The 25,391-nt window shown below is 31.7% G+C and overlaps 1 protein-coding gene, 1 long non-coding RNA gene and 1 other non-coding gene across 3 annotated transcripts; 1 reads left to right on the plus strand and 2 right to left on the minus strand.

Moving 5' to 3' along the window:
• Window positions 1-2,942: 2,942 nt before the first annotated feature.
• Window positions 2,943-5,129, minus strand: LOC132287006 (uncharacterized). The gene is made up of 2 exons (XM_059789468.1): window positions 4,764-5,129; window positions 2,943-4,028 (listed from the first exon to the last, which is right to left on the minus strand). The coding sequence occupies exons 1-2, from the start codon at window positions 5,053-5,055 to the stop codon at window positions 3,856-3,858; spliced, it is 465 nt and encodes a 154-aa protein (XP_059645451.1). The 5' UTR covers window positions 5,056-5,129; the 3' UTR covers window positions 2,943-3,855.
• Window positions 5,130-9,095: 3,966 nt separating this feature from the next.
• Window positions 9,096-15,407, minus strand: LOC132287016 (uncharacterized). Its single transcript, XR_009472911.1, has 3 exons — window positions 15,181-15,407; window positions 9,472-9,507; window positions 9,096-9,363 (listed from the first exon to the last, which is right to left on the minus strand). It is a non-coding gene; the product is annotated as an uncharacterized LOC132287016 (long non-coding RNA).
• On the plus strand, window positions 14,323-14,420 carry LOC132298111 (small nucleolar RNA snoR80). Its single transcript, XR_009479534.1, has one exon. It is a non-coding gene; the product is annotated as a small nucleolar RNA snoR80 (small nucleolar RNA).
• Window positions 15,408-25,391: the final 9,984 nt, after the last annotated feature.

The raw sequence follows: 25,391 nt of genomic DNA on the forward strand, positions 1-25,391 counted from the left end.
TAATTTATTAATATCATAGTAACTTTAGTATTAATAAATAATCTAATGTATATATTTTATATATTTATATAATAAGGATATACATAGGTTTTATACGTATCATGTTTTAAGTTACCTTTTAATATTATGGTAACTTTAGTATTAATAAATAATCTGATGTATATATTTTATTTATTTAATAAGGATATACAAAGATTATACACGTAACATGTTTTAAGTTACCTTTTAATGATATGGTAATTTTAATATTAATAAATAATATGATGAATATATTTTTATTTATTTAATAAGGATATACATAAATTATATACGTAACATATTTTAAGTTACCTTTTTGATATTTTAATTTTTATTATTGTCTTTATTAAGTTGACTTGGATTGGGAAAAGGAGTAGGGTTATTATTTAGCCTATAAATATATAACTATAGATTTGTAAAAGGGGGATAGAAATATATCACGTAATATACTTTAGAGAGAGAAAGTTAGAGAGAGAAGGAGGAAGAGGAAGGAAGGATGAGGAGAACCTTTAGAGAAGAAGATCAAAGAAAAAGAAGTTTAACTTTCGATCCGAAAGTTTAAGGTAAGTTCTTCTTCTATCTCTTTCCCTTTGATTTGTGTTTCTACACATGCCTAGGAAATTCCAGGATGCTTAAACATTAAAATGAATAATTTTGCATGCTTGGAATTGGTTTAGAACATAGGTTTTATAAATTATTTTTCATGGTTGTTCTTGTTGTGTGAATTGATAAATTCAAGAGTTAGATTTGATTTCTTTGTGAATTTCTACATGTTATAATGATGTAATTTCATACTTGTGTATTGATGGGACTTAGTAATATGCCTTAGAATCCTTAACAATGAAGAATGAATACACAGTAGAATTTTTGGGCTGATGCGTTGTTACAGTGCTCGAGCCTTGGAAGTAAAGCTTGAGCCATAGGTGAAAAAATCGAGCCTTGGATGCAAAGCTCGAGCTATTGATGTAAAGTTCGAGCCATGGATAGAAAGCTCGAGCCATTAGGATAAAAGCTCGAGCCTTACCTGGGAAATTTTCGTAAAAAATGTTAAATTGATCTTAATTGATTTTGAAGGGTCCTGAACATTAAATAAGGACTAGGTATGAGTTTAAGTAAATTTTAAATAGACTTGATCATAACGATGCATGCTATTTGAATGTTTTAAACAAATGAATGGATTTAATCTTTTAGATTGTTCTAGCAATTGGGATTAAATGTTCAGCATAAATTGAAATTGGAGAATGCTTACTTGACTGTAAAATAAATATCAGCATGTTTAAGATTCAGTTTGTGTAGGATGCATGATGTAGGAAGCTTAAAGAAATTTATAAGTTATTCCTATTTTGTGATAGCATGATATTCTATTATTATGTTAATTTTTGGATTAATTAATGCATTATTTTATTTGTTACATCAATTATTGGATTGTGTGGATGTAGTACACCAGTATGGGATGGTGGCATTCTAGGGACGGATTAACTTATCAGTTAAGTCCTACCTATTTTGTATAAGGAAATGGATTAACTAAAATGTTAAATCCTACTTATATTCGTGTCAGGTAAACTGAACAAGTTGGATGATACATAGTGGATTACTTTATATTAGATAGGATGGATGATATATATATATATAGATATATATAGATATGTACCATGATATGAGCTTGAGCCTCAGGATCAGTGGTTAGAGTGCATATATTGCCAGAGATGTCTAGCTAGATATAGTGTAGTTGTGTGCCCCGGTAGTCTAGGTACTCATGCCCACTATATGTGCGTTTTGCATGTTGCCTACTATTCAGGTTGAGACAACTTATAGTCTAGTGAGGTTCCTTTAGTGTGTATTTATATATATATATATATATATATATATATATATATATACGAACTACTAGTTATTGTTGGATTGACTAGGATGTATACGTGTATCGGATCTCTGCTTGGACCGTAGTAGAGTAGAACTTGTTTGTGGGCTTGACCCACCATATTTTTCAGGTGATCGTCAGGAGTAGAGGTTGTTCGTACTGAGCAGGGATCAGTCTACTTCATTCTTTCGATTCTATTTAGGAGTTTTGTTTATGTTTCAGCTTTCAAATGTAAACATTATTTCAGTTACTTATTCAGTCTGGTTTTTATAAGGGTCTTCATAGTATGGATTCCCAAGTTGTATTATTTTGGAGGATTAATTGTATCAAAAGGATTTATTAATCAATGAAAATTTATCCTGAGATTTTTATAATGGATTATCGTTCCAGTTCCCATTTAAGCATATTTATTTATTCTTTTTGTATTCTGTGTTCGTTTATTACCGATTTGTTTTTTATATCCCCGGGTATTCGGGTGTGGGCATGGCCAACCCGCATTCGGAAATCCGGGGGTGTCACACCTAAATTCCAGTCCGTTTGACCCCTCAACGAAGGATCAGAAGCCAGGTTATGTGCTGTCAAGTTCAGCAGAAAAGCTCGATCGATTGTCAATCAATCAAAATTACACCAAAATAGCTCGACTGAAAGCTCGATCAATCGAGAAAACCCAGAAGGTGGCGAGCGATGCATCAATCAATCACATAGAAGCCCATATTCGATAAAAGACATGTCTCCAAGTCCGAAGAGGTTTCTAAACTTTTCAAAGCATTCCTAATCAAATTCTAATCACTCCAACACTATAAAAAGGTATCTTAGAGTTCTATAAACATCAATAAATAAATAATAAGAGACACAACTACACAATTGCAAGAGATTGGGAGCTTTATTTTTCAATCACAACTGAGGTTCTTCATTGAATATCCCGTTATATTGTGTGATTAAGTTCTAAAGCAAAGAGCTTCATTGATTACTTAAAGATAACCAGATCACCTACACATCAAAGGACTGGACGACTAGTCATTGGAGATCAAATCACGGATTAGAGAATCGAATATGTCAACAGAGTAAACTGTGTGCCTAGTGACTCTAAGACTGAGTTTGATGAATCAGTCTGTGTCAAAAAGTAACTACAGATTCTAGGGTTTGGGAACTGTTAACCTAGAACAATTTTTATTTTTATTTTCATAGTGGATTTGATTTTCCTGGACTAGATCCAATGATTTTTTTTTCAGTTGGGTTTTCCACGTTAAAATTGGTGTTCATGTGTGGGGATGTTTTATGCTTTACATTTTTACACTTTACCTATTTTTATAGGCTTATTGATTGATAATTCAACTTCAATTGATTGTTAAAACTGATATTAGATAAAAATTATCCAAGTGTTCAAAAGATCTATTCACCCCCTTCCAATTAGGCATAGCGTACTGTAATGTATGAGAGTCTCGGGGTCCAAAATTTTCTCAATTGGTACCAGAGCATATCAATTGTAGAATTATCAACTTATTATTTCCTAGTTTGTAGAATTATCAACTACTGATATGGTTTTAGTAATCAGCATATTGCTAATGAGAGTAGACCGCGCCACATACAAAATTATAAATAATTCCCAAACTAGATTTTTCACTAATATATTTGACCTCCACAAGTAGCTTGATTTCAAGAGACCTAGTATTGCAATTAAAACGGTTTCAAGATCAAATTATTCAGCCTGATTGTATTTTGATTACAGCAAGAGTAAAACAAATGATGTTGCCAAAGGTGAAACAAGGAGGGCAAATGTTCTCCCATCAATTACAGCTCAAACTAATTTGAAAGTTTTTTTTTTTATAAGTAATTTGAAAGGAATTCAAAACACATGTCACTTTATTTCCTTGTTAAAAAATATATGCACACAACACGTATAAGACAAACCATACACAATAATATTATAAAATTATACATGGACTTACATATATTCTGAGAGAGAAGAAAGGGTCCTAACCAGTGGAACCTAGGTGGTATGAACCTAGGCCTTCAATAAATAGGAAGCGGCGGAGAACATCCTCTCGGTCGACACCACAAAGTCTCATGTAAGGTTCAGCAGCCTTAGACTGAAGGCAACAGAATTTGATCTTCCTGTGCTTGTCTGCTTTTATCACCCACTTCACCCCTGCAAAACAATTTAGTGAAAAAACAATTTAGCATCAGTTTATTTTGTGTTGGCAACGCATTCATGGATGCATAACAAGGATGTGAAATGCACAGAAAAACTAGTCTGAGTAAACAGGGTTTATTCTGGATTATCTGGAGGAAGAAAGAAACCTAACAGCATTTGATTATGAACACTAAAAAGCTCTAGGGTTGGAACAAAGAATTCAGGATCGAATAAAAACCTTCTATTCCTATAAAATAAGATGCATCAAACACTCTTTTGTGATAAATGTAGTGCAATTCTTCATTAGTATAATTTCGTAATATTACAATGCCAGTAACGGACATCCTTGAGCACATTTCTTGAGCTTATTCCATTTCCATAGATTAAACAAAGGATCAAATCCTAGGGATTTCGAAATAAATTGAATGAACACCAAAATTAGCTTAAATCAACTATGGTTTTTTCTCGCAAATTCTCCAAAAAGTAAAACCAGTAGCAACAATACCTAGCAGAAGTTAATCAGATAATCATCAAATGATTCATATACAAAATATATAGAAAGTTATATGTCGGTTCTTAGCGTCATTGACAAACAAAAGCAAAAAAGCACAAGTAACAACAATGAAATTTTCAATCGGCACAATAATTAAAAACTCATGGTAAAGCTAATCGCCATTTGCTTTCAGAATTATACAAACGAGCATTTTGATATACATGTGTATATATAGAGAGAGAGTATATGAGAATCACCTTCGTGGCACAGATGGCAGACCCCATCATAAACGACGACTCGAGGCTGAAGTAGAGATGGTACAGCAGCCTTCGCCGCGACGGTGGCGGCGGAAGGCGGTTCCTCCTCCAACAGCAGATCTTCTCCGGCCACATCAGCGGCGGCACGGGAAGCTACAGTCCCCGACGCAGGTGATGATGAAGTTAACGGTGACGATGAGAAACGCGAGTAAATCAATGGCAAAGAACTCCTTCGACTTCCGATAATAGCCCGAACACCACTGCTCATTAGAATCGACATTTGCATATGCATACACACATACGATTCGATCACGCTGTCTTCAAATCCGTATCTGCATTCTTTTGATTCATTCGTTTCTTGGCTTCCAAGTCGGTTTCACAATAAATGAATGTGGAGAAAATGATGGTCCCACATTTTTTCAAATTAGGGTTGATCGGAGTGAATCGAGATTGATACCACCTTCTGATGTGAATACTTTGTATCAATGATGGTCTTTTCCACGTGTAAATGCGTCCCATTTCGGACACAAGATGAAGCTTTTCTTAGACTTCTCACAGTGCCGTGACACGCGTGATTAAATATGAAGCCGTCTCGATAATAATTTTGGGATTATATCATAATCTACGTGGCAATAATGAGGTGTTTAGGTTTATATTTTTTTCGGAAAGTAGTTTTCAGGGGCATGTATATTATTTTGGAAAATCAAGAAACCTTGTGGCTAAATGATATCTCATCTAAGATGAAGCTTTTCTTAGACTTCTCACAGTGCCGTGACACGCGTGATTAAATATGAAGCCGTCTCGATAATAATTTTGGGATTATATCATAATCTACGTGGCAATAATGAGGTGTTTAGGTTTATATTTTTTTCGGAAAGTAGTTTTCAGGGGCATGTATATTATTTTGGAAAATCAAGAAACCTTGTGGCTAAATGATATCTCATCTATCTCTCAAGATGGACGATGAAGGTTGGAATTTTCAAATGAACAAAATAAATGTATGAGTGGTGTGTATAGAGGTGCACAAAAAATCAATTGAATCAAAAATCGGTTGAACCGATAAATCGAATTGAACCAAATCGGACCAATAGGTTAGGTTTTAAATCGGTTCTAGTTGCAAAATATATAACCGTTTATAAATGGTTTGGTTACCACTTGAGGTTCTAGAAGATCAAACCGAACTGAACCGTTTTATAAATTATATATATATTTATATATTTGGTATTATATAAATAATAGAATAATAAAATTAGCTTTTTAACCAATCAACTATGTATCATAATAAATAATAATAAAATATATTATAATGGAAAATATATTCATTTATATATTAGATTTAATTATAAATAGCCTAGAACCGACCGAACCAAACCATTTTCTCATAGTTTGATTTGGTTCGATTCCATTGGTTTCGCAATTCAGTTCGATTTTAATTTTTATGGAGTTAATTCCAAAATATTTTCAAATCGGTTCAATCCAAACCGTGTACACTCCATGTTATACACACAAATTAGTACAAATACTTGGCATGACAAATATGGTATATAAAATCCAAGCCAAACAAGTCTCATTAATAGTTAGAACAGTGCAAGAAATTCAGCTCTCCATATAACTAACCAATACACCATACATGGTGAGCGTGTTATTATAACAATAGATACATAAATATGTACTATATTTTATAAGAACACTTTTGACTTTAGATTGTTTGGGAATATGCAAGAAAATTATAAAAGGCTAAGAATAACCCATCAAATTTTATTGATAATTCTAATAATATTAGACAATACAAATATGCATACAAGACAATAATATTATAATTCAACAATTTAAGATTACACCTTTCCAGTGAAAAGAAATATAATCCAATATAAGAATAATGTAATAAATCAATATTATCATCACAACAACAATAAGAAATTATTTGATTGAATAATATAAGAAAATCGACAATAGTAAAGTAAGTGAGAAAGAACTACCATGCATAATGAGACGCATGCAAATACTGTCTTGTATGCCCTCCCTAATTTGAAAAAAATAAGAATAATAATAAATGAGATAATGGACTTTCAACTTAGGCTCCCACTCTCTCACTCTACCAAGAACCAATTGTTGACCATTTTGGCTTTGTGATTCCTTCGTTCAATAACTCTCGACCTCATACTTACTCCTTTGACTTTGGTAGAAGGATTGCATTTCTTGAATACTTTAAATTGACCATTTGAAGTGTGATCACTCCCTCATTTTCTTCAAGTCTAAATTTGATGTGTAAAAATAGAAGTTTTGCTTTTTCTAAACAGTATCAATGGATTTTCAATGATTCAAACTCCGATCAAAAAGTGACCAACATCCTAAATCACTCTCATGCATAGTATGTATGCTCTCAATATGAAAAATAAATACTCACAAGAATTCTCACAACTTGGCTCTCTAAAAGTTGAATAAATTGTATTCAAAAGCTGTAGAAAATGCTAGGTGAGAAAATGTTTTATATAGATTTTTGAAGACCTAAAATAACTTAGAAAATAAGTTTACTTTGTGCACAATTGTGTCACAAAAATCTGATAAAAAGGGTAACCTAGTGCAACCGGTTAGGCTAAGGCGGAGGTGTGTGGTACTTCAAATAAAAACTTCAAAAACAAGCATCGCAACCAGTTGCGTTATAGCATGACCGGTTCTGTGTTGGCAATACACTTTTATAAAGAAACTTTTTGAAAACCTTTTTAAGTGCCTAACCCTAAACCTCACAAATAAGAGAAAAAAATAAATTTTGTCTGGTATGTGTTCTCATCGAATAGAAGTATATTTAACATGTTCCCCAATACTTCAATTTTGATTCCGAACTCGAAATTCAAAGTAAAAAAAAATTTACAAATTGATTGGACTTGTTTTTTTACCTCAAATATTGCCAATTACAAAATTATTTCTCACCATCAATTCAGTCTACATCCTATGACTCCACATCAAGTTACTACATATTTCAATCTTACTCCTACAATGTTGTAAATGAGTTGTTGAAGAACATGAATGCTCCACGAGCACTTTGCTCCATTCGTAGTGATGAAATATCCTTCCTTACAATAATAAATTTGAAAATGGAATGAAAAATCATGTTACTCTTGATAAATCAAGATGAAATGTAAAAAGCTAATAACACTCACGTATTATAATGTGTGCTCACAAAAAAATTTTAAACATAAAATCAGGAAAAGTACAACCAATTGGACCACCATTATGGCCAACTTGAAATCTAATGGAATACTTAATAAACTTGTTCTAAAAATAGTAGAACGGGTTCCACAAGCATTCTAGAAATTATCCAAAAATTGCACAGAAGGTCCAACTTTCTAGACACACTAGAGTGTTTTATAAGATACAGAAAATTGCATCAACGGATGCATGGTTTAATATTGTCGCACCATAGCAATTAGTGATACAATCCAGACCTTAGTTGGCATATGTACCTTAGAAGTGATTCAAAAAAAAAAAAAAAAACAAAAGCATGTTTTAAAGACAATGCGTACTAAGTTTGTAACTATCCAAATAATATTTTTTTTCTCAAAAAATTGTACAAAAAAATCTGCTTCGTTCATTTTTCTAAAAATTCAATTATAAAAATACTTGTTTTCAGATAACTACAAAAAAAAATTATTCTTTGAGAACAGTTTTATATTTTTTGAGTTCTTAAGAACTGTTTTAAGAATTACAAACTAAGCAGGCCCCTCAATATTTGTGGAAAGAAAACTGATTTGAAAAGGATAACTTGTGAGTTCTTGAAAACTTTGAATTGAAAATATGACCTATGAGCCTTAAAAAGTGTTTTGTAAAAGTATGGATTCATAAAGAGTGTTGTGAGGGTATAAGAGTGACCTTGAACATAAGAGTTGTTGTAAATTTAATTTGAAAAGGATGAACTTAAAGCTTCTATTTATCAAAATATTTATTGATTTGACAAAATATTTATCACAATCCCGAATGAGTTGTTGTAAATTTAATTTGAAAAGGATGAACTTAAAACTTCAATTTATCAAAATATTTATTGATTTGACAAAATATTTATCACAATCCCGAATCATTCTGATAATTACACAAGGCTCTGCAAGTGTTTATTTAAGCAGAAGGCTCTGCAAGTGTTTAATGATAACAAATTACGGGTCCAGTATGAGCCCCAACAGTCCCTTGGTGGGGCCCATAAAAGTAGTGTGTCCCGCCAGGTGCCGTGCCTATCACAACACTTGGACTCGACAGAAATATATAATTTTTCACAATTTATTATCAAAGTATAACTAATTCAGCATGCGGAAGTAATTTTGCTTCCAGCTGCCTGCTCTCTAGCGGCTGCCTTCCCATTTGTTGTCTCCAGCTCTTGAAAATCCCAATCTTCCATAAAACTAAGACCCAAACTTCCCATAAAACTTAGATTGCGAGCATCAATAATCATCTTTTCAAGTGAAACAACACTCTCAAGTAGTCACATAGCAAGCTCAACATCAGCTTCGAGGCGAACCCAACGTGTAAATTCCACCACCTTGAGGCATTGATGGGCAGATTCTGTAACCTGTCTCACCTGGCTGCGCATTATCTCCCCTTCCCAATTAAACTGCCACGCAAACAACATACTCAAATCAATGCTTGCTTACAAACAAGAAGATGATTGACAATATAAAACTTTTTAAGTCTAGCAGAATCTAAAAGCAGCTTCTAGTACCTTTGCCCATGAAGGTGCAGGACCTCTGAATGTAACCTGTCACAAGGAAAGAGGAAATCATCAAATAAAAAAAGGTTAGCTAGTTAATGGTATGTAATTGAGATGACGGTTATATGGAGAAGTTGCTTGGATATTGAAATATAATATAATAATTAATGAGTTTTTAATTATACGAGGCAAGTTTTTTTTTTTTTTGATAAGTAATTATATGAGGCAAGTTAAGATACTGAATGAGATATTAATTATTTGGAGACTCATGTGAAGGACTTGAGCTCTATTCTAGTGATTGGTTTGTTTCAATTAGCTAGTCAGTCAGTTTTATTGAGTGGCTTTTGATATGAGGATGACCGTGTAATAAATATGATTTTTTTTGGTTTGTGTTAATGGGTATTATGGACATGTGCTATTGGATTTGTTGAAATATCTGTATTATTATTATTATTTTTATTAGCTGTTTTTAGTCTTTTATTAGGTGTTACATGGATAAGATCCCTATAATTATGGGATCACGTAAATTTTGGCATATTTCTTGCTGTCTTTAATTTGATTTCCTTTCTTTGTACCCTGTTCTTATATATAAATATAGCTCTTGGCTCACGGCTCTCGGTTTGAGTACGTTAAAACCCGGAACTTTTTTTTTTTTTATTTTTTATTTTTTTATTTTTATGATTTTACTTGATTATATAGTTTAGAGTAAAGTGCAATAAACCCCCCTCAACTACATATAACCCCTACAACTATAAGATTTGTTAGGTTTTAGGATAGAGAACGTTATTTCGGTTCACTGTCATCACCAAAAATTGGTAAAGACATGTTTACCCCTTACATAAAAGGTTGCCATTTAATATAAAGGTATTGGTATAAAATGGGTTAAATAACGTGGGACCAGTGTAACAAGAATAGCCACTAAAATTTTGACACCTATGCAACCTTATCACAATAACCAATGAGACTGAGAATTATCACCTCCACCATTCATCAATTTCTCAACGTCAAGGAAAAAAAAAAATTCAGCATCAACAGACACCATGGCAATTGCACGCCTTTTCTGACAACTCCATACCCTACTATATACATTCTCATCTTCCGGAAACACAATTAGGAAAAATAACTCCCTCCAACCCACTCAACTGTTGTATATTGTTAAGAGTTAAATCCCTCATTCATCACACTCAGCGGAAGCATCATCACATCACATCGACATAAACATATATGAAGATAACAATCATACACATCCACGCACAAAACAATAGTTTACATGGTTCACCTAACTCTAGGGCTACGACCATGAAGAGAGAGATTTCACTATTATGAATTAAGGAAAAAAATATACAATCAGGTATCAAAACCCCACTCACTCACTTATCTTTTTTGAGGCTACATCTATACTATAAAGTCCCGGATTTTTTTTGAATTTTTATATTATTTATTTTCATGCCTCGTTTTGCGTGCCACACGGTCCCGATGGCCAATTAAGTCATTTACTCAAGCCAAGAGTTTTAGAAATGCATTTTTAGTTATTTAAAGTCAACTAGAAGTGACGGGATTATTTTTAGAATTTTTTGGAAGTCGGGACGATTTTCAGGTTCTGGAACTTCTCCAGGTTTTGTCATTTTCTATGAGGGGCGTTCTTGACATTTCACACATATATACATATGCATACATCTATACAGGAGACATTCTATGGGACATAAATGTACATAGCTTATTAGTGAGAGGACAATAAGGTAACTTAGCCTAAAGTGGGAATCACCCAAATGATGACAAGAGGCACCATTGGGACCACTTGACAAAACGCAAGACAAGCCACCTCCTCCCCTCTCCCCCATTTCGGCTAACCCTTCTCCTCTCTCTATCATTATTCTTTCACTCTTTATATCTATACACATTATATGCTTTCATGCTAAAAGCTTAATTTTGGAGAGGTTAGAGTGAGATTTTAATGAAGATCATGAAGGGAGTTTCATTCTACTTAACAAAGGCTTTATTATTTATTTAATTTTTTTAACCACCATTGTTAGAGTTTAGAGAAAATTCGAAATTAGGGGTGCTAAGGTCTTGTTTGGCTAGCATCTTTGAGGTAGGGATTTCTAAGCCTCACATCCTTTGATTTTTTGTGAGTATATTGTTGTTAGAGCATGCTAAAGTATTTGTATATAATAATGTTCTATGCATGATGAGTATGTGATATAACTTTAAAGAGTGGATTTTTTTTATCAAAGTTAGTCAACAAGTGTAAATTTGCACGCCTATGTGATTGAATGTGCCTTTATATGCTTACATGGTTACATGATGAAATTTATAAGCCTTTACATGCCATGATTGTGATAATTGCTATATATGTTATCAGGTACCTCATTATAGAGATTGTGACTAAATTGACTATGAGACATAGGCATATGACATATACATTATGGCATTAGCATGGAAAGGGATGAAAATTAAAAACTTGTTTTCTAAAAGTTTTTAAAAGAAAAGTTTGCGAAAACTGAAAGACAAAGAATTGTCTTGTGTTCGTGGGGTTAATGCAATCTAGAGGGAAAGTGGGGTAAATACCTCATTCGTGGTTGAGTTGCCTAGGCCCTAATCCCAAATGACGTTAAGGAGTCGCCATAGGTCAAGGATAGACGTCCAATCCTTCTCTCGTGGTAGCAGGGAGTCGCCTCGTACCGGGCTGGATTAACGAGTTCGGTGTGTGTATGATTTGTATTTGAGAATACAAGGGCTCACCCCATTATTACCATTTTTCAAGTCACGGCAAAGACATGGTTGATAAAAGACCCTCACAAATGTAGATAGGGTTGATGAATGTATTTTTTTTTTTATAAACTTTTGTAACCAATACTTAGTTCCAACTATTCTTTTGTAAACATTGTATTTGATGTATTAACGGCCTAAACTTGTAATCTTATTCTTTTGGGCATGTAATTACTATGTTAAATTGTTCTTTTGTATCAAATGAATGAAATGGAATGGTTGGGAATGAAATTCATATCTAGTGGCATTTATGTCTTTTTGTTTTGTTATATGCTTGTAAATCATTTTGGCTATGTATCTATGTCTTATGCGTGCTTTGGGATAGATTTTGAGATGTAGGGATGTATCATTTTATCAAAATGGGGGTATAGGAACCAAACCGTAGCATTTTCGGGAAGAAAAGAAAATTTATGAGGATTTACGATCGATCGATAGAGGGCCAATTTTGAGGATTGTTGAAAAAAATTCTAAGTATGGGACTTACGATTGACAGTAAATATACAGAGACCCAAATTCAGGGTTGTCAGAAATTTTTTGTAAGTATAGAATTTACGATCAATCGCACACATTTACGATCGGTCGACAGAATGCACAAATACCCTGGTTGATGACCAAACTTTGACTAACCATTTCTTCGTTATTTCTAATCCGAATTAGGTCATTCTTGAGTCCAAATTGAAGGATTTTGAACCCTCTTTCCATTAGTACCAGTCTTATTTCGTATTTATGACTCATAGTGACTGTTTTACCCTAGGGGTCCAATGTGAATCCAAAGTTGGGATTTCCACCTTTTCATGAACCAAAGTGGTTAGAAATAACTAGTGTGACTTCATTATGACACCTAACACTTAGTAAGGTGCATAATGACCATTTTGCTCTCGAGAGTGCTCGGATCGGGTTATGACCTATATAGCGATTTGGATCCGCGGGTTTGGGTCGTTACATATACACTCGGGAATTACATATATTTTTTCCTTTCCTCACAACACTCACTAACCCCTTACATTTTCTCTCTATCTTCCTTCTGCGCATCGCTCTTCTATTTATAGAGGAACCTAGCTGCCTTCTGTTAACAAATGTGGTGCCTAATCTCCTTCAAATGTTCTTCTCCTTGCAGCAATCATGGACCAACCTTTTTCAAACCTTTATTTCCTTCTGTCTTTTGCTATTGCTTTTTTAGCATGTCATCACATTCCACCTTTGATTTTCTTTATCTCCTTTTACTTCTCTTTCTTTTTGTTTTCTCCATTTGCTACGATTAGAACACCACATATACACACCACTTCTTTCTTCATTTCTTTATTCCATTTAATTCTTTTCTTTCACCTTCCTTTACACTATGTCAGCTTCTTTGACTATGTAAGAGTGAACCCATGTGATACACACTTGCATATACATCATGCAACTAACTATATTTAGCCACGTCATCAATGAAGTTTAGCCACTTTCTAACAAACACAATCTTCGATGCCTCTTCTTTCTTCATCATCTTCTTAAAAGTCCCTCTCTTATCATCTTCTTGACCATCCACCCCACTTGGATCAAAGATCTGATACCTTCGAAAAGATATTTTTCCCTTTCAAACAGATTAATGTGCGTCAATTTCGATTCCAGTTTGGTTTCTGATTTGGATTCCAATTTGGTCCACTGCAATTGTTGCTAAATCCAATGCCGTCAACTGCAAACTACTTTGCTCAAGCCCTAATTCAGAATCACAAACCGGCCGCAACTCCAACAAAACTTCCAATTACCGATACCATAATCTCCAACACTAAACCAGTACTCCCATCTGAACCCCACTAGGCTTCACACCATTCACCAGAGTCATCGTATCCAACCACCAACCACAATTAGTTCCCAATCGCACACCTTAAATTTCCAACCCATCTCACCACTGACACAACAAACCACCAACCTCGTTGTAGCATCAGCACCTTCGCCGGAATAGCGTCGTCATTCCAGATCGTGGCCAAGCATCGCATTCTTATCTCCTGGATCTTCCATCGTCCTTGCCGGAATTGCACAAGCACACTAGCATATAGACGGAGGTAGAGAAAGAAAGAGGAGAGAGGGGTTGAGTTTATGAATATATAAACAGAAGTGGAGAGGGACGCTACATTTATCTCAAGTGTGGCTATCCTGATTTATGGTTTCTTCAATACCGTTTGAACCTGGAAACACCACAAACATTTTTTGTTCGTGTATATATAAAGATATTCTGAAAAAAAAAAAAAACAGTGGAGAGAGACGGAGAGGGCCGATAGAGGGGTTCACTCATGGTGATGATGATACTGTAATTGGTTTATATATATATATATATAGACAAAAGGGCGTTGTACTCTTTTAATTCTTATAAGGGCTTTCTGGTCATTTAATGAGAAATAATCCATCACGTGACATGCAACGGTACCAGATTGGGTAAACTGCAACCAAACAACATAGTTTTGGGTCTTCTGCTATTTTAGAAATTCAAGAGTTTTTGTGCTCATTTGAGTATAATTGAGGGGAGTTTATTGCACTTTACCTTATAGTTTATTGAATTTGATTTTTAGATTGTTATCGAGGTTGGATTAAAGTCATGCACTAAATTTAAGTATGGACAAGAAACTAATGTGCTTAAATTTAAATTTATGACAATATTTAAGACCATACCATAAATTTATGCCATCATCCATCAAAAATTGGTCAACAAACCTCGTGATGACAAATAAACAATTTCAGCAAAACCTGAACAACTATGAAAGGAAAAATATATGAACAATGCAACCAAATTTTTTCCTCATCATAAAATAATTTGTATGTGATAAGATAATAAACTAGCACCACTGAATCTACTATAAATTAATGGAAGCTAGAGTGGATGCATATGACAAATAAGTTTCACCAAAGTGCCATTTTCATAACTCATCAAAATAAACAAGGATTTAAGCTGTTTAAGATGCGGAAACTCACCTCCAACAAAAATCTATACAAGCAAGGAGACCCATTTATCAAAGAATTGAGGAAAAGGATGCATTGGTCATTGAAAACCCAAACTTTTATTTCCAATTCCTTGAGATTACTAAATTTAGGAAAAAAATCCCCCTTTGCATATGTGTCTTAGTATTCTAAACAGTAAGAACAAAAATTCAGTGATTAGCAACCACTAATAACAAAAATTAAAAGAGAATAAACAAATACAGAAAAAAGTGAAGCGTACTAACTTGACAATCCAGCTCCAGTATAAGCTTTTCTAGTTGAGAGAGATAGGATATAGGTTTTTTATATTCAGAAACTAAAATATCACAATAATGTCCCCGGATAGATACCTCAGCAAGCAAGTGATTAGCAACCAAAACGGAAAAGCGTAAGTATAACCTAACTTAGAATACAAGTACCCTCTTGACAAGTCCAACTCAAGCATTCGAACTCTCTTCTCTATTGCAAAGTTTATCCATCTATCAATAAAACGTCCATCATAGCTATCCAAATCGAAACAAATTTTGAGTTCATCAATAGTTTGCCCACAATGTGAATTCAAAACTTGGTTCACCCAATTTATGTACTCAGGCCTTCCAATTATACTTGATACTCTCACTGATTTCTTTGGAATAACGAAGTCCAGACTGCCAGTGAAAAATTTCCAAAGATTTTCCCACCTGTGCGAAAGGACACTTGTTCTTGCTGCTTCTTTAATTGTCAAGAGGGACAATATAGTTCCAAGAATTTCATCTGGCAATTCACTAATCCAGTCCTCCATATAATAGTCCCATTTATCAAGCTAATCATAGTAAATAAAGAGCAAATTACCTTGATGATGACATTAAAGCACCATAAATGAAAACAAATATCTTCAAATACTTTTTTAAAACATATTGAAGATTGACAATCGATAACAATTTATAAACAACAAGCAAATTCAAAAAAATATAATAAATAGAATGAGACATTGAAGGCATGTAAATCACAAACTTTCAGGATGGGGTGCTTCCAGTTAGGTATCTTGGGGTTCCATTGCTGTTTACAAAGTTCGAGTCTGATTATTGTTTTGAGTTAGTGGAAAATTTTACCTCTAGAGATAAGTTTTGGTGCATCAGGTATCTCTCATTTGCTGGCAGATTACAACTACTTAATGCTGTCCTATTTTCTATTCAAATGTATTTGTCTTCTGTCTTCATCCTTCCAAAATAAGTCATCAAGCAAAGCGTAAGGCTTTCTCCTTTTACAAAAACTACTTATAAAGAAAAAACTGCGGAGGTGGGTCCTTCAGGGCAAAAGGAAGAACTGTCGGGCTATAAACACTTCCTCGAGATTCTACATGGACATGGAGGATGTTGTTGAACCTTAGAAACTATTTTAGAATGGACTTTATGTACAAAATTGGGAATGGTGAGCATATTTCTTTATGGTATTGGCTTCAAATAGTGGTTTTGAACTTACCAAGAAAAAAAAATATTAGTGGTTTTGACACTTCGGCTAGTAATTTGCCAACATTTTCCAACACTAGTTCTTTTGATCAGCTTGTTTGGATTCCCACTAATGGTGCTTTTTCCTTAAAGTCATCCAGGGATAGGATCATACCTAAGAATAAAAAGGTTGTTTCGTTTGAATCTTATTTGGTTTGGTAAAGCGATTCTAAACCATTCCTTCATGGTGTGGTTGGCCGTGGAAGACAGGTTGCTAACGAAACAGAGAATGGTAAGGATGGAGTTAATTTCTGATGTAGAGAGTATATATATATATTTTCGGATAACCGGGTTGTCCGGGACTTCGCCCCGACTAACCACGGGATCCGTGCAAGGTGACCCCCCACTCACACGGATTGGGTTCCGCAGTCATGGTCTCAAGGAATTGCTCACAACTAAGGGAAATTGAACTTGAGACTTGAAGATGCAGAGAGTATATTGAAGACAGAAATCAGTATCATTTTTTTTTTTTCTTCCTGCAACTTTACTTGACACAGTCGAACCACCTTAAATCTTGTAGTTATGTGCACTTCTTATTGTTTGTGATTGGATCTGCATGTTCCATTGTCCTAATAGCATTTAATTTGTTCAAACATATTGATGATCAACAATATAATGAATGAATTTAGAACCAAAATGAAATACAAAAAATATATAAATAAATACCCTGAAAGCCTTGGCTTGAATGGTATGGCCTCCCAAATGGGAGGTTGATGGTTCAATCCTTAGTGAGGATGTGTGTGAGTAATTCAATCCAGCAAAACACAGAGATATAAATATGACGGATTGAAACAAAGCAATATATTCACAAACAAACACACACCCAAGGGAAAAATAAAATATAATAAAACCTGATAATGATAATAAATAAATGTAAGACAAAAAATTTTAATTGTTTAGAGAAGAATTTACCTTCAACATTTTCTCCATCAGATTTGAAGATACACTCGTTGATTCATATATAAAGCTGCAGAAATAGGAAAATCAAGTGAATTGTACATTAAAGGGAGTAGCCAAAAACAGAGCAAAATAAACTGTCTTCACTCTTGTACACCAAAGCGAAAGAGAGACCATTTGTATAATTACTTTTATATTTATTTTTTTCTCATTGTTTGGATCAACTAATAAATAAATGAAAATTGCCAACAGAGCTAATTTTCCTTATAGAATATAGAGAATTTATTTACTTTTTATTTATGTTATTTTATTCTACATTATGTTGTGCATCTAATATAAATTTTTTACTTTATATATTTTTAAATATAAAACAAAGTTTACTCATTAAATTAAACAAGAATTACCAATGTCATTGGTTTTTTTTTTTTTTGGATGACCCGGGGTATCCGAGGCTTCGCCCCGACTAATCCCCAAGGATTCAAGATGAGCTGTCTTTCCACCCCGGGCCGGGTCAATTGCTGAGTATGACAGCGGAGGTCGTAAGCCCCTAATTGATTATTTTGTTATCAATATGGTAATTTGAAAGTTGATTTTTTAAATTATTATGAATTAAGGAATTAAGAATTTGAATCACAACATTATTGTTCCAAAATTATAAGAGAGACTCACCTTGAAGGAGAGGATTTTTAAGGATGCCAAAAAATAAAAAAGAATAAAAAAATTATTTTTTAATGTGAATGAGTGTTTGTTGTCTAATTTTTATAATTTTATATATTTTTTCAAACTAATGGAATTATATATATTTTTTCAAACCTTCCAGAAATTTAGTCTAAGGAAAAAAGAAAAATACTTTATATATATATATATATATATATATACACACACACACACTAGGAAAATTCACGTGCGATGCACGTGATGAAATAAACATTTTATAAAACAAATAAACTTTATATAAAACTCAATTTTTTATTTTTTAAAAAAATTAAAAATAAAAATGAAAAGATTTCATAAAGGAATCAATTCACTCTACAAATCATATATATAAATTAATCCAATCATATATGAATTACGTTATTCACATTTATTAAATATTTTATTGATTGATTATAATCAATTACTTTTATCTATGTGACTCTAATGTTCAATAATTATCATGAATATCTTTATCTTGGCTCTTTTTTTCTATTTGCCACACATGTATTTCTTTTATCTTGGCTCTTTCCTTCTATTTGAAATATTTTTAGGTGTGTGAAATGTTTCGTTGCATTATTTTTGTGAATTTTAAATATTGTTGGTCGATATGAATGACTATAGTGTTTTAACCTTTGTTGTATTTGATTTGAGTTTGTGGGTTTGTCATATTGTATGGATCCTTTTCATTTACATAATACATGTCAACTAATTCAATTTTTTAACAAAGAAAAGTTGAGTATGTTTAGAATTTTGAAAAAGAGGTTTTGATTCTTTTATGAATTTTTTTTTTTTGTGTTTTAAAATGCTCGAAGTTTAATTAATGGTTTGCTCAATGCAACATTATGTATTTGATGTAAGTGTTTCAAATACTAAGTCCTCTTGTTTCAATGTAAGGCCTAATAAAAATACTTACTAGTTAGAAACCGTTTGTTGAAATTGGGAAACGGTTTTTGGTTTGGTTATTAGTATCTCTTTGACCGATATGTTTTAGCTCTTAATCATTTTATAACGGATAACTATGTTTAATATGATAATTAGATTAATATATTTATTTTTTAGATGATTATTTAATTGTCCAGTTTGAAGTAAATGCATTTTATAAAGCTTTATAGTTAGCAAACCCATTTTGAAAAAATTCAAGGAAATATAAGCAAGAGTTTATTCCCTGTTCATATAATAATTTTAAGGAAAAAATTTTGGTATTTTTCCTTAGATTGAAATTATATACATTGTAAATCAAAATTAGGAATGGTGTTAGTTCATAAAATAAAAATGGTTTTATTTATTTATTTATTTTTATGTATTCCATCACTTATATATATATCCCATCACCTCTTTTTTCTTATGATTTATATTTTTCCATTTTTGTTGATTAATATTTTCATTATGTTTTCAAATAATACATGGAGTGTTTTCAATATTGATGGACTCTTCTCCTATTATTTTTGTTTTCTCTCTTTTTTTTTTGGGTAGTACCTTGTCATTCAAAAATAATAATTCTTGATTTATGTGCTATATATATATATATATTACTAAAAAATAAACATGACAAGTAAAATCATATCTAAACTTTAGAAATCCATCATACGTAACCGGATAAAATAAAATCTTCCAGTTATAATAACACAATAAAACAAATACATTGAATATATAGATGTTGGGATTTATATGCCCTGGCATAGCAAATTTCTATTTGGATTATAGTGACATATGTTCCTGACGATTCTGAAATATTTATGCTTTATATAATTGGTGAACTTAATGTATTATATTTCGATTCATTATGAAATTGATAGTATCCACTTGATTACAAAAGAAATTTATATATGTATGTGATGGCGATCAATACATGAATATAAATAGTAATCATAAATTGTTCATAATCGGTAATTATGGATGGACTCATAATTAATTAAGACTTGAACTGATCCGCGTTAGGTAGAGATATATTGCGAGAGCCGTCGTATGCAATTGCTCTCTATCATTGTCATGGTTTTTGACTCTTAAGTATGAAAGAAGTATAGACTCTTTTATTAATTAATAATTACTTTGATTTGTTCGGCGGATACTTCGGAATCCTTAGACCGACACTTTGGGTAGTTATGTAATTAACAGTTAGAGGGTTATATTCTCAATAATTACATCAATGCTATTTGTATTTATTTTGTATTAATAACGGTTGATCACAAATTAAGTTCAAAGGCCTTCGTGTGTTTTTAGACAAAATGATTCATTATATATTTATTTATTTAAGTTATTATTTTTGTTAAACAAATGTTTTATTGTGATCGAGTTAGAAATAATCAAAGGTAACAAAATAAATATATTAATTAAGTAGTCGGATTGATGGCTTTATTTATTCGATAACTAATTATGCATAGAGGGGTCAAAGTGCAACATTGACTTAGAGGTTATTTATTATTTAATTGGAGTTCAATTAATTTCTTTTAGTGGAGTAGAAATTAATTAATGAATTTATTTAATTGGGTCTCTGGATCGGGCCGATTATTAATTCATTGTAGCCAAGAAAATAATAAGCCCAATATGATTCTCACTTATAACCCAACTTGATATTGGAATCCTATTAGATTTGAGATATGTGAATTAGAGATGGAGAATGATTTATTATTTCCTTTTCTTATTTTTATGTTGCCTACATATACATGGGTTCATGTATATTTTAGGAGTGACTTTTGGAGGAAAAGAAAAGGAATATAATTTTTTCTCTCTCTAGATTTTAAGGTTTGCTTTCTCATCTAATGGAGGCTCCCACAAGCTTAGTTTTCCAAGGTTATTCATGGTGGCTTATGGGTGATTCCTAAAGGTAAGACCATTACCAAGTAGATGGAGATCTAAGGAGAAGGCATCTAGCAAAGGTATCTACAATAAGTGAGAACATTTACTTTAGAGGAGAGATCTAAGGTTTACTCAAACCTTTGATGTAAGTATTCAATCTATTAATTGAATGATACATCATATTTTATTTTTGCATAAAACTTGTCTTTATGTGATGAATCAAGATCTATGAATCAAAATCACTCGAAAAGTTTTTAAAACTTGCACGTTTCCAAATAATAGAAAGATAGTAAAAAATAAATAAATAAAAATATAGACAATCAACTATTACCTAAGGAACTTGTCAAGATAATCGGACCAATTATACAAACTTTTATTATCATAAGACTTACGACCCCTTTTACATTTCATCCTTGCAAATATTCATTTATGAATTTAGTCACATGTTCATCTAAAGTGTTGGTAATAAGAAATTATGATTTCTCTGTGAAACAATTATGTGTAGCTTGGTAAATATCAAAGAAACAAATGAGCAACACTATAATAAACACAAATAACACATTAATCAATAATAAATTCAAAACACTTTTTATAGAGGGAGTTGAAAAAGTTCTAAAGATGATGAGCTAGAGTTTAATGATTAATTTTAATAAAATGGAAGAGTAAATAAAATGTTAAATGTTGATGAGATAAAAAACGGAAATTAAGAAGTTCATTGGGTACGCCATCTCTAAATTTTCTATTAAATAATATCTTTAAATTTTATATCTTGGCTTAAAAATAGTAAAAATGTATAAATAAATAAATGAAATTGGGAAGTTGATTTGGTGTTTCCTTCAATTTCCCCATTAAACATTATCTTTAAATTTTTTATATTTTGTTTTTAAAAATAATAAAAATATTTAGAAATAAGAAAAAATAACTTACACGTTTAAAAGTTCTTTTTCTAATTTGTGCCTTTTAATGTGATTAATGTATGGATATATATTTTTTATGACTAAAAATAATAAATAATAGCATATTATAATCCAAATAAACATATTTGATAAGAGATGTGAAAAACTCAATTCACATATAGCTAAACTTAATTAGTAAAGTATTTTAAATAAATATATTTTATAAACATGTATGTAATACTTTACTAATTAAGTTTAATACTTTACCTCCAACCATAGGTATGTAATAATAAATAAAAAGAGAAACATATAAATTTAATTAACAAATGAACTAATAAATAAAAGCAACACATAACTAACAAATTCAATATGTACTCCAATCTTGTGTGCAGTGAAAAAATAATACAATTGGTATAAATAAATTAAACTAATTAAAGGATAAATGAACAATATATATCTGGGAAAAAGAGAAAAATCATTCATGAACTAATTCATGAACAGAGAGAGAGAGAGAGAAAAAAAAAGGAACTAATTCACAAACAATTACATTATAATAATTCAAAAAATTATTTACTACAATAAATGAGAAATACCAAACAATTTCTAAAAAAAAAAAACATACTTTGTATCCATGTATATATATATATATATAAACACACATACTTGTTCAATTATCTTGGAAATAATTAAAATATTTATATTAGTTGTGTTGCACTCTTTGAACTTTTATTAGACACAACTAATTTTCCATTGGCCTTTGATGTTTGTACATTCTTTTTTAAAATAAAATTTATTTTCTTTGACTTTCCTTTCCACAATATATATATATATATATATATATATATATATATATATATATATATATAGGACTATAGAATGGCTCCACATAACTTCTAAGTCTATGAAATATCAACATTTGATATAAGAATTAAAACTCTTCCGGTACCAAAAATATATATTTTTTTAACCCAGAAAAACAGTGTAAAAATATCACAAAAAAAAAGAAAGATATATAGCTCAAACCATTATTATTTAACAATCAACTAGACAAATAACCAGAAATGATTTAAGTTCTATATGAAGAAAAAAAAAAAAACATATTTAGGAAATGCTAAGTAGACACATGAGTTACTTACAGGTTCACCACTAAAATTCATGTATGTTTGTGACATTGCAAGGAGAATAGAACATCACCAACAAAACCTGAAAATAAAGAAGGAAAAAAAATCATAAATTTTCATTGAAGCAACATTATAGATACACAAACAAAAGAAGGATGAGTATGTAAAGTGTAATACATGCCTTGTCCAAAAAGAGCTTTGCAGGGAACTGTGTCCATTAGAATCCCTAACAATTGAGCAAACCAATTCATTGCAATAATTCAATTCAAATATTTAATAAGATATGAACAACTATATTAAACTGGTAAAACATTTAGGGCATTAAAAAAAAAAAAAAAAAAAAAAAAAAAAAAAAAAAAAACATTACAACTTAAAGATTAAAGAAAGATGCTTACCTTACATTGCAATAAAATCTCGGAATCAACACCAACTAAAATTTAATGATTTTACATTTTCTATAACAATGATTTATACAAGAAAAATAATTTAAATTAATATTAAAAATTGATAAAGTAATGAAAAATATATTAAATCCATCTCTTTGCACTAAATGTTTTAGAATGAGATCATATTACTTTTTCTTTACTGTCAATCAAGATCTAATGTAACAATAATAGTACCTTTTTTGGATTTGTATCTAAACCACATGTTCCACTGCTCCTCGTCCATCTTGTTTTGTCATCTGTTTATAGAAAGAAAATATATATCTAGTTAGTTTTGCAGAAGATTGTGTCATTAGGAGATATCAAGAAAAATAAACGCCTTTGGATTAAGATGGTTTAAGAAAATAAAATTATATTAATAACTATATTTAATTTTGCTTAAAGCCTTGTTTGTGTCCTTTGGAGTGTCCACAATAAATGCAAGAAATTTTAGTCTTCGTGTCCTTTGGAGTGTATATGATAAGAAATAATATTAATAACTATAATTAATTGCAATTGATATTTATATTGAAAAGTACATAAAAAGAATATAGGATAAGAAATAATATTAATAACTATAATTAATTGCAATTGATATTTATAGTGAAAAGTACATAAAAAGAATAAAATTTTTTTACTCTTGTATGGATAGTATAAATATATAGATAAAAAGAATTTTAAAGATCCTGCGCAAAAAATGGGATTTTTTATTTTTTATTTGGAATATTGTGGATTGGATATGGAATTTTTGGAGAAAGGAAATGGGCTGTTTTTTAAAAAGTGGGACGAAAAATGTTTTTTTTTTTTTTTGGAATATTGATAAGGGTATGTGTGTTTAACCTTTAGAAAAATATTTGAATTCAAAATTGTTAAAAATGTATAGAAATAATAAAAAATATATGCACTCATTAATCATATATGACTATTAGATTTTTTAAACTTTTAGGGCCCATTTGAAAGGCCAAAATGTTTTTGGTTTTAATGTTTTGGTTTTGGTTTTGGGCTCATATCTCGTTTAGTGTGGGCTGATATGTTTCTGAATAGGTCCATATCATTTTGAGATTTGAAGCAAAACCCATATCACCAAAATGGTGATATTGGGTGTTTTCAACACTGTAGCGGCCATACCAAAAGCCCAAACCAAAAATAGCCGGTCCAAACCAATATCAAGTTATACTGTAGCGGCATATCACGTATAAGACCTAATTTTAGAAACCCTAGCTCATTTCTGTAGAACATTTCTCTCTCTTCGTCTTTGCACTCCGGAGGCGACTGAGGGGCGATTCCTTTGAAACGAAGGTTGGGTGTTGTCGATTTTCTTCAAGATTGACAAATCCATGATTGTACAAGGTTTTTCTTTGCAATCTCCGTTGTATTTGCTTTCGCCCGTCTCTATTCTGTGACTGATTTGTGTGTGAGGCGATTTTACCGAAAGCCTAGTTCATGCTTTGGAGTGCAAATTTTCGAAGGTTTCCCCGTGTTTCTCGAACAGGCCAATCGTGTCTATTATCTCAGGTGTGTGAGTTAATTCTATCTCTTCCACCGAAATCCTAGTTCGTAGTTGTTAGATGGAGGATCTAACGGTTTTGTATCGTTTTTGTGTCTGATTTCTCAGGTTCAGGTGTGCATCGATTAAAAGGCTTAAAGCTTCTGAATTTACAAGGTATGTATTTTCGTATGTAGAATTTGTATGAAGGTGCTTTATCGGCCTATATCGACCCAAAACTAAATACCAATTATAAAAAAAAAATTAAAAATTCGGCATGACCTTTGCTAAAAAGGAGCATACAACCACCTACTCAAATGAAAAAAAATGCAATGGCCCTTCATGACTTATCAAAGCTGTCCCAACACACAATACAATATATATATATATATATATATATACAT

The sequence above is a fragment of the Cornus florida genome, unplaced genomic scaffold (assembly GCF_030987335.1).
Source record: "Cornus florida cultivar Cherokee Brave unplaced genomic scaffold, ASM3098733v1 CherokeeBrave_3.0.0_Hap2_Chr02, whole genome shotgun sequence".
NCBI classification, from domain to species: domain Eukaryota; kingdom Viridiplantae; phylum Streptophyta; class Magnoliopsida; order Cornales; family Cornaceae; genus Cornus; species Cornus florida.

What these genes read in the sequence shown, in the direction of transcription:
- LOC132287006 (XM_059789468.1), bottom strand. Translation starts at nt 5,055, where the DNA reads ATGCATATGCAAATGTCGATTCTAATGAGCAGTGGTGTTCGGGCTATT. An exon ending in CTGCCATCTGTGCCACGAAG is followed by an intron (nt 4,029 to 4,763) that starts GTGATTCTCATA and finishes ATTGTTTTGCAG; the next exon opens with GGGTGAAGTGGGTGATAAAA.